Below are 13,978 nucleotides of genomic sequence, written 5' to 3' on the forward strand. Positions count from 1 at the left end.
TAACATTTCTATTTATCCTTTTTGTGAATTGCCTGTTTTTATCACAAGCTTTTCATGGCTGTTTGAAGTTTTCTTATTTATTTCTAAGAATCCTTTATATATAAACTATTAATCTTTTTTCTGTATTTACTTATCTTTGTCCTGTATTGAAATATTCTCATTCCTCATTTGTCTCTTATTTTAAATATGGTTATTTTAAATTTCTTTTTGGATTTTGCCTTTGTTGTCACACTTAATAATTTGCCACACAAAGGTTTTATATATATACTTATAATACCTTTCAATACATGTATTTTAATTTTTTACTTCTAAAAGTTAAGTACATGTGGAATAATTTTGGCAAATAGCATAGAGATCTAATATACTTTTCTACCTCATACCTGAAATTCAGCCAGTTTTCTCTATGCTATTTGTTTTTAAAATCTATTTCTCCCATTGATTTGGAATATTACTTAGGCACTGATTACTTACACAGGAGTCCATTTCTCAACTTTTTATAGCACTAATGTGAATATTTCTCTATAGTATTATATATTAGTAATTATTATTTATAATATATTTTAATATCTGATAGAAATGTTTTTCTATTCTCAGTATTCTTGAACTTCCAACTGCTTATTTTGAAGTTCCAAAAAATTCTACTTTTAAAAACTTGGAATTACATTAAGTTTTTAATATTGTCAGGATGCTTGTTCCTGTAAACCTGAGATGAAACTCAGAGTCTAGCTGTCTTAGTACATTTGGGGTGCTGTACAAAAATACCATAGACTGGGTGATTTATAAACAACAGAAATCTATTTCTCACATTTCTGGAGGCTGAGAAGTCCAAGATCAAGGTGTCGGCAGACTCGGTGTCTGGTGAGGGTTGCTCTCTGCTTCATAGATGGCTCATTGTTGCTGTGTCCTCACATGGCAGAAGGGGTGAAGGAGCTCGCTTGAGCCTCTTTTATAAGGGCAGTAATCGCATTTATGAAGGTAGAGCCCTCACGACAATAACTCCCCAAAAGGTACCCCCCTTCCCAAACGCTATCACATTGGGCATCAGGTTCCATATGCATTTTGGGAGGACACCAACAGTCAGACCGTGGCACTAGCTGTGTTTGGTGACTGTGGACAGATGATTCTCCCACCTACGGATTTTCCAGGTAACTGTTTGTCTTTGGAGGAAGGAGATTTGCCTTGAGGAGGCTGTGTACATGGAAGGAGAGGAAGATTGGATTGGTGCTCTGAAGATAGAGAAGGCTGTGAATAAAATCTGCATTTTGAAGATAGGGAAGACAAGAAGTCCTGTTCTTCAGGACAATGGTGGCAGAATGGGGCACAGAGAAGAGCACTGTCCCCATTTCTGTGGCACCTGGTACAGACAAGAGCCATAAGGGCTGCCACCCCTGACATGCCATTGGTCACTCCAAATCAGTGCTGTGCAGGGGCTGGCTCCTGAGACCCAACTGTTAAATTTCCAAGAATTTTCCAAGCTGGTTGTTAAACAGAACCATTATTAAAAATTAAACGTATAAACTTACAATTAAATGAGTTATGTGAGGAACAAAGGTAATGAGTATTCAAAATTCATCATTTGTTAGTCATTTCACTACACCTTACTACAATCTATGCTTATTTACATCTGTTGTTGTCTATATGGTGGAAATACTATGTAATGATATGCTACTGTGCATCCTTCCTAATTCCACATTCAGTGATGGCAGACTTGACACTGGCACAGTGGGAGTATTTACACCATGGAAATTGGCAAATGCTACAAATTAGGACTTGATTGATTGTTTTCCTGATTGTCTAGAGGAGGGGCTGGCAAATTTTTATGTAAAGGGCCAGACAGTGTTTCAGGGTTTGTAGGCCACACAGTCTCTGTCACAATGACTAATTCTGCTCTTACAGAGCAAAAGCATAGAAAATACCTAAATGCATGAGTGAGCCTGGGTTTTTGTACTAACTTTATTTGTGGATACTGAAGTTTAAATTTCATATAATTTTCATGTGTCATGCAATACTATTCTTTTGATTTTTTTCAGTCATTCAAAAATATAAAAACCATTTTTCTATGGCAGGCTGTAGAAAATCATGGCACACACTGGCTTTAGAGACTATTATGATTTGTGAATCATATGCTACATATCCCTTATGTCAGTAAAATTTATAATAAACTTTTTTTTTTTTCCTGGAGAACTGCCAGCACACCACCACTTCAAGTGTTTTCTGAATTGGGGACATGGGAGGAGGGAGTCCAGCAGTACCCTGGGGAGGAGGCCATCCCCTCTCCCATGAACCAGTGGCACTGGGGGCACTGTGAGCTTGCCCCTAGAGGGTTTGCCAACAGCTGACTTGAATCACTGCAAAGGAAGGGCAGAGGATTCCTGCACTTGTGTGATGTGGAATACTCTGGGGACTGTCAGAAATAACCCAGGAAACTGTAAGGTAGGGCCAAGGTCCTGCTGTCATGTAGGAGGGGCCTGTGAGCTGGTGAGATTTCTGTATCTACAGATGAAGGAATTGGAAAATTCCAGTTACATAATGTTTTTCCCATCTAGGAATATTACGGTATGTCATTCCATTTAGCCAAGTCTTTATTTAAATCCTTCAGTAATTGTATTCATATAACTCCTGTATTTTTCTTGTTTAGTAAATTCCTAGGTAGTTCTGTTTAATTTTTAAAAATGTTAATATTTATTTATATTTTCATTATAATTAATTTTTCTAGTTATATTTTTGGTTCTATATAATTTTTTTCTATTACTTTTTAGCTGTTTATTGCTGGCCTATAGGGAAACTAATGCCTGTATAAATTAACTTTTTATACTGGTCACCGTATTGAATTATTCATTTTTTTTAGTTGATTCTCTTGTGTTTTCAGTAATACAATGGTATCATCTGCAATAAATGATCCTTTTACCTTCTTCCCAATCTTTGACAAGTTTTAGTATTGGGATGTGCTTGCTTTACAAATGAATTGGGAAGTTTTTCATTTTTTCCCCATGGTCAATATCAGTTGAAAGAATGTAAAATCTGTTTATGTGAAGTTTCAAAGAATTCAACCATGAAACTATTTAGCCTCAAGAATTTTTCCAGAGGTGATTTTTGTTTGTTTGTTTTTACAAATATTTCTTTTTCACCATAGATACTGGTTTACTTAAGACTTTTTCTTTTGTCAAAATTGGTAATTCATGATTTCTGAGAAAATTTCTATTCCATCCCTGTTTCTACTCCTGTCTCTCTCTAATCTATTCTCTAGCCAGTAAGCTGTCACAAAATTTAAAGTATCAGGTGGTCACTCCCCTGCATGAAAACCTCTGACAGTTTCCACTGATAGGTTATCACTGCTTTATATCTCCTGGTCTGTGAAGGCCTAACATGATCTGGTCCTAACTCACCTCCCACTTCCTACTGCCTTGCTCAGAGTGACAGGAGGGCCCCCAGAGGAGGAGCTAGCAGAGGCATGCTGAGTACTGGATTTCATGCTGATTCTGGAAACAGCTCCCTGCCAGCTTTAAAGGAGGCTTAATTGTTCTGGGAGTTTTGCTGACATAATACAGCTTGGCTCATGGGCATTTCTTGTCCTTAGGCTTAAAAGTAGAACAGGCATTAATAAATGCCACAAAATGTCTTTGGTTGTGTTCAGCCAGTTCTTTTCCCAGCAGAAAAAAAGCACTTAATTAAATTCAATCAATATTTTTCAAGGGCTTCTTATGGACAAGAAATTTTGCTGGACTCTGGGATATAAGTGAGGCAGACACACACAATGTACCTCTATTGCAAGGCAAAGTAAAAGAGAACGTATTGATAGAACATGCTGGGTTATGCCACAGTAATGAAAATCTCAGAGGCTTATAACCACGCAGGTGTATTGCTCAGTTGTGCTATATGTCCAGATGGATTGGCTATGGCTCTGCTCTTTGTCATTTCACTCTGATACCCAAGCAAGTTGAAAAACCTCTATCTGGAAAATTTCTGGTGGTCATGGCAGAGAGAAAAGGCACGCTGGCCAACATGCAATCACTAAGACTTTGTTGAGAAGTGACACGTGCCACTAAAGATCACATTTTATTGGCCAGAGAAAATAGCATGATCAAGTTGGACATCAAAGGGGCAGGGAAGAATTAGGTTGAACCATATGAGATTGGCATTTTATGAAGTCAAAAGTGATTGAATATCTCAACTGTATTTGGCTTAACCTAATATAATTCTTCTATAGGGAAGGCAATGATGATTTGAATAGTGTAATTTACTCCATAGTGGTACCAACAAAATTGCAATAACAAAATCTTATTAAGATTTTCTTTAAATTAAGATGAAAATTTTATTCACTAATTCTGCATTTCACTTGAGATAGCCACAGACAACCAACCCTTCCATCTGCAGAAATGGGTAATAAAAGCACAGGTGTCACATTAACCTTTTTGGCTGAATTTAGGGGACATTGGTTTTAGATTCCAGCTTTGAGGAGTCTGTCTCAATAAAAATATGCCGTGTTCTTGATGTGTGCCAGGCTCTGTGCAAGGTGCTGGGACAGACAGTGAAATGCACTGACAGACAAGGTCTGTCCTCAGGGGGCTGAGAGTCTAGTTCCTGCCCTGCTATCACGTACAGATAATCAGTAAATAGGTGCTGTGGGGGATGGGAGAGGTTGAGAGAGCTTAGGGTGCATTTCTAATGGAGCTCACATGATTGTCGGCCAAATTCATTTCTGTGAAGCTGCAGAACTCACAGGTGTTTGTTTCTTCAAGGCTAGCAGAAAAATCTCTCCAAGCTCAGGGCAGGCTTGAGCTCTCTTTTAAAGGCCTCACCTGAGTAGGCCAGGCCAACATAGGCCACTCTTGCTTTTGATGAACTTGAAGGTAAACTGATTAGAGACTTAATCACAAAATCCCTCCATCTTTGGCATATGATGTAACCTGATCACAGAAGAGACATGCATCATATCCACAGGTCTGGCCCCTACTCAAGTGGACTGTGCAGGGCTCGGACACCAAGAGGGGGAATCTGGGACATGACCTTAGAATTCTGCCTGCCTCAGGGTTTCATTTTCAAAATTGTCACGGATCTTGTGGGTGTGTCTTCTTGTTGTTTTAATCCATGTTTACCTGATGTCATTGGTCATTTGCAGATCTTCTGTGAAGTCTTCTGCCCAGAATTTGTTCTTAGTGGATTGTTTGCCTTTTTGTTTTTGAGTCTTCTAACCTGAATATAAATTCTCAGTTGGATACAAGTGTTGTAACTATGTTCTCCCAGTTGATGGTTCCCCTTTTTGTTTTTGATAAACATAAATTCTTCATTTTAATTGTCATATTTATCAGTCCTTTTTTTTGGTGGTTAGTGGTTTTGTGTCCTGTTTATGAATCTCTTGCTTAGCCGAAGGTCATAAAAATATTCTCCTGCCTGGACCCTTTCTCCTGGACCCTGCATTGCTTTTGTTTTCAAATGTAGGTCTATGATTCACTTTGAGTGAACTTTTATGACTTGTGTGTGTATGGGACCAAAGTTCATTTTGTTCTCTATATGACGAGTCAATTGATACGGTATCATTTACTGAAAAGACCATCCTCTCCCTATTGATTTGTGACTTTGTGTTAAATCAGGTGACTGGAGGTAGGCTGGAATCTGGTTTGGCTTCTTCTATTGTACGAATCTATTTGTTCATCTGTACGCCAATGCCAGACTGTCCTCACTATTGTCCGACTATGCTGTGATATCTAAACAACATCTTCAAAGGAATCCTGGGCATTGCCATCTCTGTAGAGAGGCCTCACCCCACTCTCCCAGCCCTAAGCAACTAGGAATTTATTTTCTGTCTCTGTAAATTTTTCTGTTACACACATTTCTTGTGAATGAAATCATATAGTATGTTGTCTTTTGTACCTGGCTTCTTTCATTTCCAGCATGCTTTCAGGGTTCACCATGTTTGCAAGGCTGTTTCCTTGTGCAGGAAACAGAAGCACTGACCAGGAGGACTGGGGCAGGTGAAATTGGGAAAAAAGAAAGGGAGGGAATAAGCTGTGTCCAGACACTAAAAGGACTTGCAGGATCTTTTAAAAGAGATGTATAGATGTAATAGGGAATTAGAAAGCATGGGAAAGCATCTGCTCTCTAAAATGTCAAAAAACCCACATAGATTTGGAACAAGCTTCTTGTATCATTTGGTGTGAAGCATGTGGTCCACACTCAGCTATGTGGCTGACCCCCAGAAGGCAGTCACGGATGGAGCTTTTAAAGGAAGGGGAGAGGCCCATATGCTCAGCTCAGAGGCAGGAGAGGATGAGTTTGAAGTGCTTGAGGAATACGGAGTGACCCCAGGAAGGATCTGGGCCATGTTAGGCGGGGCTGAGAGAGGAGCCCCAGCTTCAAGGGGAGCGTGTCCAGGCAGTAGCTTGAACGGCTGTGGATGGAAAAGGATTTGGCTTTCTTTATGTTTTCTTCCTTTGATTTTTAACTGCCCATCCCCCCAGTATGAATGGTTAGTACAGAAAAGAAAAAGGAGAAATTATCACCCATCACCCCTCCACCCAGAATTAACCACAGTTAACACTGGGGCCCAGTTCCTTCCAGGCTGGAATCTCAGAATCGCTTTCTTAATCAGAGGCAACGGTCTGCACAGCTTTATATCCTGCAATTTCTTGCTTAGTGTAGAAGCATTACCCTGGGATCTGATTTCCTTTTGCATCTCAAACCCGGGAAGTTTGGCCATTAGCAAGGATTTCCTGAATTTCCTTGGAATCATCACAGCGGCTGGGCTTGGTCTTCCTGGAGCTTAGGGCTATTTCTCCCTCCCCTCCTTTCAAGCTGCAGGTCTTCGTGAGAAGAAGGCGGATGCAATAGCAAAGACTTAGCTTTCAGGCCTCCTTCCTCAAGGTGGTAATTGTTCCCTTTAAAGGAAGAGAGAATTAACTGAGTGCTAGCGCTGGATTAGGCCTGGGCATCCAGAAACTGCCCACAAGAAGTGGAGGCCAGTGGGAGAGACACAAGTGCTACAAGGCGAGGTGACAGAGCTCTCTGAAGGATGGAGAAGGGGCTGTGGCGGCTGGCCCAGTGGAAAAGTACCTCGACCATGATTCATCAGGGTAATGCTCCGTTGGTGCCAGGCCATCACCCCGTCTGGGAGTGCAGACAGCTGACAGCTGAAAGTCACATCAAGAATGGAATCAATTCTACGGGAAGAAAGTAAATGAAAGTTAAGATAAAAATGCATTACTTCAGTGCTATACCTTCTGCTGCAAGCATCTGTTTAATACAAGCAACATGAGACTAGCGCCTGCTACGTGGCGGGCGCTGTCTGGGCATAGTGGGCAAGGCAGGCTCCTGTGCCAGGCAACTCCCAACCTGACTGAGGAAGACAATGTGGTGGCCCACCCAACACAGATTGGCTGATTAAATAAGGGTTATGAGTTAGACAAATAAAATACCTGGTGCTGCTGAATTTCACATCTCTAAGGACATTACTCTGGCTCTAGACCAACTGGGTGGCTTAAACGTGGATCCACATAGTGTCAGTCCACAGAAATTACCTGTGTGTGGTTCTCAGCCCTGTTGCTCATTGGAGTCCCTGGGAGCTCTTCAAATTAGAGACGCTAGGGATGCTCAGTCCCTGCCCCCTCCCCCTGAGTTTTTAAAAATAGCTTTATTGCGATACAATTCAAATAAAATACAATCTACCCATTTAAAGTATACATTTCAGTGGTTTTTAGTATATTCATGGATATGGACAACCATCAACAGCACAGTCAATTTCTTTTTTTTTTTTTTTGAGATGGAGTCGCCCAGGCTGGAGTGCAATGGTGTGATTTTGGCTCACTGCAACCTCTGCCTCCCTGGTTCAAGTGATTCTCCTGCCTCAGCCTCTCGAGTAGCTTGGATTACAGGTGTGTGCCACCACGCCCAGCTAATTTTTGTATTTTTGGTAGAGACGGGGTGTCACCATGTTGGCCAGGCTGGTTTCGAACTCCTGACCTCAAGTGATCTGCCTGGTTTGGCCTCCCAAAGTGCTGGGATTACAGGCTTGAGCTACCGAGTCCAGCCAACACAGTCAATTTTAAAACATTTTCCTTATCTCAAAAAGAAACCCCATACTCTTCAGCTATTCTTTTTATCTTCTATTAAAAAATTTTTTTTTCTTTTTTTTTGTTGAGATGGAATCTGGCTCTGTCACCCAGGCTGGAGTTCAGTGGCGCAATCTCGGCTCACTGCAACCTCCGCCTCCTGGGTTTAAGCTATTCTTTTGCCTCAGCCTCTGGGATTACAGGCACGCGCCACCATGCCCTGCTAATTTTTGTATTTTTAGTAGAGACAGGGTTTCACCATGTTGGCCAGGCTGATCTGGAACTCCTGACCTCAAGTGATCTGCCCGCCTCGGCCTCCCAAAGTGCTGGAATTACAGGTGTGAGCCACCGCGCCTGGCCAACTATTTTAAAAAATTTTAAGAGACAGTCTCACTCTGTCACCCAGTCTGGTGCAGTGGCACGATCATGGCTTCAGCCTTAAAGTCCTGGGCTCAAGCAATCCTCCCACCTCAGCCCCCCGAGTAGCTGGGAATACAAGTGTGCACAGTCACACTAAACTAAAAAAAAAACACAACTTATTTTATTTTATTTTTTATTTATTTATTTTTTGTAGGGATGGGTTTTTGCTATGTTGCCTAGGCTGGTCTCAAAGTCCTGGCCTCAAGCAATCCTCCTGCTTCATCCTCCAGAAGTGCTGTGATTACAGGCATGAGCCACTGTTCCCAGCCTCTCCCCACTCTTCTAGCCCTAAGCAAGCACGAATCTATTTTCTGTATCTGTAGATTTTCCTGTTATACACATTTCTTATGAATGAAATCATATAATATGTTGTCTTTTGTGTCTGGCTTCTTTCATTTAGCCCCATGCTTTCAGGGTTCACCATGTTGTAGTGGGTATTTTATTCTTTTTTACGGCTGAATAGTATTTCATTTTATGGATATGCCATAATTTATCTGTTATCAGTTGATGGACATTTGGGTTGTTTCTACCTTTGGGCTGTTATGAATAGTGCTGCTATGAACATGTGTGTTCCAGTTTCTGTATGGACACATGTTTTCCTTTCTCTTGGGTAGCTACCTAGGAATGGAAATGCCGGATCATATAGTCACTCTGTTTGAAGAACTGCCAGACTGTTTTCCAAAGCAGCTATACCATTTTACATTCCCACTAGCAGTGCATAAGGATTCTGATTTCTCCACATCCTTGCTGATACTTGTTATCATCTGACTTTTTGATTCTGGCTACCTTAGTGCCTATGAAGTAGTATCTCAATGTGGTTTTGATTTGTTGATTTGCTGATGACTAGAGATGCCAAAAGCATCTTCTCATGTGTTTATTTGTGCTCTTGGAGTTTTTCATTCAGTTAGTCTGGAATAGTTTTTTTTTTCCTTTTATCTTTTATTTTTTTGAGACAGAGTCTTGCTCTGTCACCAGGCTGGAGTGCAGTGGCGTGATCTTGACTCACTGCAACCTCTGACTCCCTGGTTCAGGCTATTCTCCTGCCTCAGCCTCCCGAGTAACTGGGATTACAGGCACGCACCACCATGCCCAGCTAATTTTTGTGTTTTTAGTAGAGCCAGGATTCCACCATGTTAGCCATGATGGTCTCGATCTCCTGAGCTCGTGATCTGCCCACCTTGGCTTCCCAAAGTGGTGGGATGACAGGCGTGAGCCATGGCGCCCGGCTTTTTTTTCCCTTTTAAAAAAGTGTTTGGCTGGGAGAAGTGGTTCACACTTGTAATCCCAACACTTTGGGAGGCCGAGGCAGGAGGATCACTTGAGCCCAGGACTTCAAGACCTGCCTGGGCAACATAGTAAGACCCCATCTCCAAAAAAAAAAAAAAAAAAAAGTAAATTAGCCAGGCGTGGTGCTGCACACCTGTGGTACCAGCTACTTGGGAGGCTGAGGTGGGAGGATCACCTGAACCCAGGAGTATGAGGCTGCAGTGAGCCATGATCATGCCACTGGATTCCAGCCTGGGTGACAAAGTGAGACCCTATCTCAGAAAAAAAAAAAAAAGGCTGGGGGGCCTGGGCTAGGATTATGCCTGTAATCCTAGCACTTTTGCAGGTAGATTGCTTGAGCTCGGAGTTCGATACCAGCCTGGCAACATGGCAAAACCTGGTCTCTACAAAAAATATAACAAATAGCTGGGCGTGGTGGTACCTATCTGTAGCTGTAGTCCCAGCTACTCAGGTGGCTGAGGTAGGAGGATCACCTTAGCCCAAGGATGTTGAGGCCACAGTAAGCTGTGGTCATACCACTGCACACCAGCCTGGACAACAGAATGAGACCCCATCTCAAAAAAAAAAAGTTTTTTATTTTGAAATAATTTTAGGCTTAGAGAAAAGTTGAAAAATAGTAAAACAAACAAAAAAAAAACAAAAAAAACCCCAAAAACCCAAAACCCCCAAAACTCTCATTGACCCTTATCTCAGATTTCCCGAATGCTTACCAGCCTCGCTACATCATTCTAGTTCTTGGAAACATTTAAAGCATGTGAAACATTTAAAACATTTAAGTTGCAGGCTTTAAGTTGCACGTCCTTTATTTCTAAATATTTCAGTGTGTTTTTCTTAAAAAAAAATCTTCTCATACCACAGTAACATGATCAAAATTGGAAAATCAACATTGATTCAATACTATGATCTACAATCAAGGTTTTTTTTCAAATCTCTGGGTCTCTGCATTTTTTAAAAGCTTCACAGATGATTTCAATGGATACTAGGGATCTCTGTTGCCTCCTCTGGCAGAGCAGGACTGAGGGGTGGACCCTCCCTGAGAACACCCAACAATTCAGGGTGGAGTTATCAGGGTGCCCTGACTCCTGGGGGCATTTTTGTGTGACGGGAAAAGACAGTGCTCCTGGCTGAATGAGATGGCAGCTGGCTTGGCAAGGGGACAGCAACTTTGTCACCACGTTATGTCCCTGTACCCTACATGCTGTGCCTACACCCAGGACCGATGGTAACTGAGGCGGAGGGGAAAGGAGGGCCTGAGATGGCAAGTCTGTCCTCCTCGGTGGTTCCTCTGTCCTTCATTTCCAATCTGTGAGAGTCTGTGCTGGACCCTGGAGTTGGTGGAGAAGGAGCCAGTGACAAGCAGAGGAGCAAACTGTCTTTATCACACTCCATGATCCCAGCTGCTAAAATCCACACTGAGCTCTGCTTACCAGCCTTCTTCTCTCCTGCTGGAACCCAGAGGAGCTTCCAGCAGCCTCAGCACCACCTGACACTAGTAAGAAATGCAGATGATCAGGCCTTACCCCAGACCTATTGAATCAGAAATTCTGGAGTGGTGCCCTGCAGCTTGCATTTTAACCAGGCTTCAGGTGCTTCTGATGCATGCTCAGGTTTGAGCACCACTGGCCACAGGGAGGCCTAGGCAATTCAGCCTTCCTCTGGTTGAATAGCTGGAGAGTTGGGAGTATCAGTAAATACTTCCAATGCACCTGCTACATGCCAGAAAAAGGAAACAAGAAGACGCAGTAGGTCTGAGAAAGTGATGGGGTGAGCAGAAACCCAAAGCTTATAGAAGGCCATCTGAGTGGCCCCTCAAGCCGGTGAATTGGCTTTAGGGTTTACTGAAGGAGGTGGAAACCTCAGCCTGCTTCTCGTCCGGGTTGTTAGAGGAGTCGTTTAGAAAGCTGTACCATTCTTTCAATATTCTCACTGCTTTCCAATGCTCATTTTTCCTGCTCATTTATGGATTTAAAAAAATGCCTTGGCTGTATGTGTAAGAAAACAACAATGCAAGTTTGTAGAGAAAGAATCTGGGCCTTACAGGTCACGTTGGTTTAAAATTTAGACATCAAGCAGCTTAGAGACCATGTTGCCAAATAAGCTTAGTAAATGCTTTCTAATGCTTACGGAACTGTGGCGCTTTGTGCTTGCCGTAGTACTATATAATTAGACAAATGAGAGAACTCAAAGGTTGAACCCCTTCCCTCTCTTAATTTTTGTTTTTTACAAGCAGATTTAAAATTCTGGCTCATAATGTCCTTGATTCAATGTTAAATCATTTTGCCTAAATGGCAGCATGTTCTAAATGTGAGCGCGCTGAGCTTTTCAAGCTGCTCCCGAGTGACAGAAATTGACAAGCTGTCATTCAAGACCTTTTGGTAGCTGCCTGGGGCTCTGTTTGAATTGTATCCATCTGATACTTTACATGGAGAGTGAAAAATTTGATCACATGCCATGCTTTTAATTTTCTAAAGCAAATATGTTGGAAGGAGCCAATTAATGCAAAGATGGACTGCTGGTCTCATGCAACTGATTTAGGGGAAGGGGTCGCCTAAATTAATAAAAGATCTGAATTATAGATCTTAACAAATACATAGAATGTAAAGGCTTAAAAGGAAACTGAGCAGCAGCAGGCCTGGGGTTGGCTTTTAAGTGTCTTTATTTAACTAATAGACATGAATGTTTTGATTTGATATTAGAAATGCTAGTGCTGGAGTCTCTGAGCCTACTCTGGCTCGAGAGGCTGCCCTATCTAAAAAACAAAAAACAAAAAACAAAAAAAAAAAAAGAAAAAGAAAAAAAGAAATGCTGGTATTGTAATTCTAAAGTGCTTCAGAAATTCTCAAAAATAGGCCAGGCATGGTGGCTCATGGCTCTATACCAGCACTTTGGGAGGCCAAGGTGGGCAAATCACTTGCGGTCAGGAGTTCGAGACCAGCCTGGTCAACATGGTGAAACCCCATCTCTACTAAAAATACAGAAATTAGCCAGGCATGGTGGCAGCACCTGTAATCCCAGCTACTTGGGAGGCTGAGGCAGGAGAATCGCTAGAACCTGGGAGGTGGAGGTTGCAGTGAGCCAAGACCGCACCACTGCACTCCAGCCTGGGCAACAGAGTGAGACTCTGTCTCAAAAAAAAAAAAAGTTCTCAAAAGTATTTTGAACTTCCTCACCTTTGTCCTATTTTGGAAGGAGGGGGTCTACATTGAAGAGATCATACAGAAATAAATTAATTGTTACAAAAGGAATGGAATGTCTATACTTCTTACCCTATTGAGTTACATTAACTGCATCTTCAACTTAATTTAAAGTGCTCCTCAACCTAAAATATCGTCATGTGTCTATTTAAAAATGCATATTACTAAATCTATTTTTTTTTTCAGTCTATCATCCACACTGCAGCAAGGTGATTCTGCCAAAACATATCTCCTTAAAAGCCAACTGGAGCTTCTCATCAGCATCAATGTGAAGCCAAAAATCCTTAGGAGGACAGAGGGAGTCCCTCACAACCTAGACTGGTCCCCTTCCCTCCAGCTGCCTCAACTGTCCACAGGACTCTCTTCCCACCTGCAGCCACACTGTGCAACCTGGAATTTCCCCACCTGGGCAGACTCATCGCGTCATCACCAACTGGATGCATCTTCTGCTCTGTGCAGCTGGTGAAATCTTTCTCAACCCTTGAGATGTAGCCCAATCTTCTCCTAACATCTGGATTCCTCTCTGTCACTGCATTCCCTCCTGTCATCCTGCCTTTGTTTTCTCGCCCTCCTCTCTCTCCCGGGTGATAGGCATTAACTAAAATTAAATAAAAATTCAGATCATCCTTGCACTTGCTGCATTTCAAGTGCTTGGCGGTCACATGTAGTTAGTGGCTACCCTCTTGGACAGCACAGATACAGATTATTTCCATCACTGCAGAAAATTCTAGACTTTGAGCTTCTTGAGGACAGGGGCTTGATCATTCGACACTGCTTTACAGTGTCTAGCAGTGTCTACCCTGTGGCAGGGGCTCAGGAAATTTTTCCTGAACCGAACCTAACTGAACTGATGTGGGTTTGTCATCAGGGTGTACCTGCTGTTAAAGGAGGTTACGACCTCTGATGCTGGGGTGGCCACAGGGGATGGGAGTGGGTCTGGCACTCTGAGGAAAGGGGGTGAAACCAGCTGAGAAGTCATCTTTTACCTGCTGGCATGGCCCCAGCCAGGGTTCTGTTGCTATGGGAGAATGG

The 13,978-nt window shown here is 42.3% G+C and overlaps 1 protein-coding gene across 1 annotated transcript; it reads left to right on the top strand.

Moving 5' to 3' along the window:
• The first annotated feature begins 10,852 nt into the window (after positions 1 to 10,852).
• ARMS2 (age-related maculopathy susceptibility 2) lies at positions 10,853 to 13,567 on the top strand. Its single transcript, XM_004050213.4, is given in 2 exon segments — positions 10,853 to 11,244; positions 13,133 to 13,567. Coding segments are annotated over 2 exon segments (324 nt in total). The 5' UTR covers positions 10,853 to 10,947; the 3' UTR covers positions 13,160 to 13,567.
• The last annotated feature ends 411 nt before the right edge of the window (positions 13,568 to 13,978 follow it).

Source organism: Gorilla gorilla, chromosome 8 (genome assembly GCF_029281585.2).
Source record: "Gorilla gorilla gorilla isolate KB3781 chromosome 8, NHGRI_mGorGor1-v2.1_pri, whole genome shotgun sequence".
In the NCBI taxonomy this organism is placed as follows: domain Eukaryota; kingdom Metazoa; phylum Chordata; class Mammalia; order Primates; family Hominidae; genus Gorilla; species Gorilla gorilla.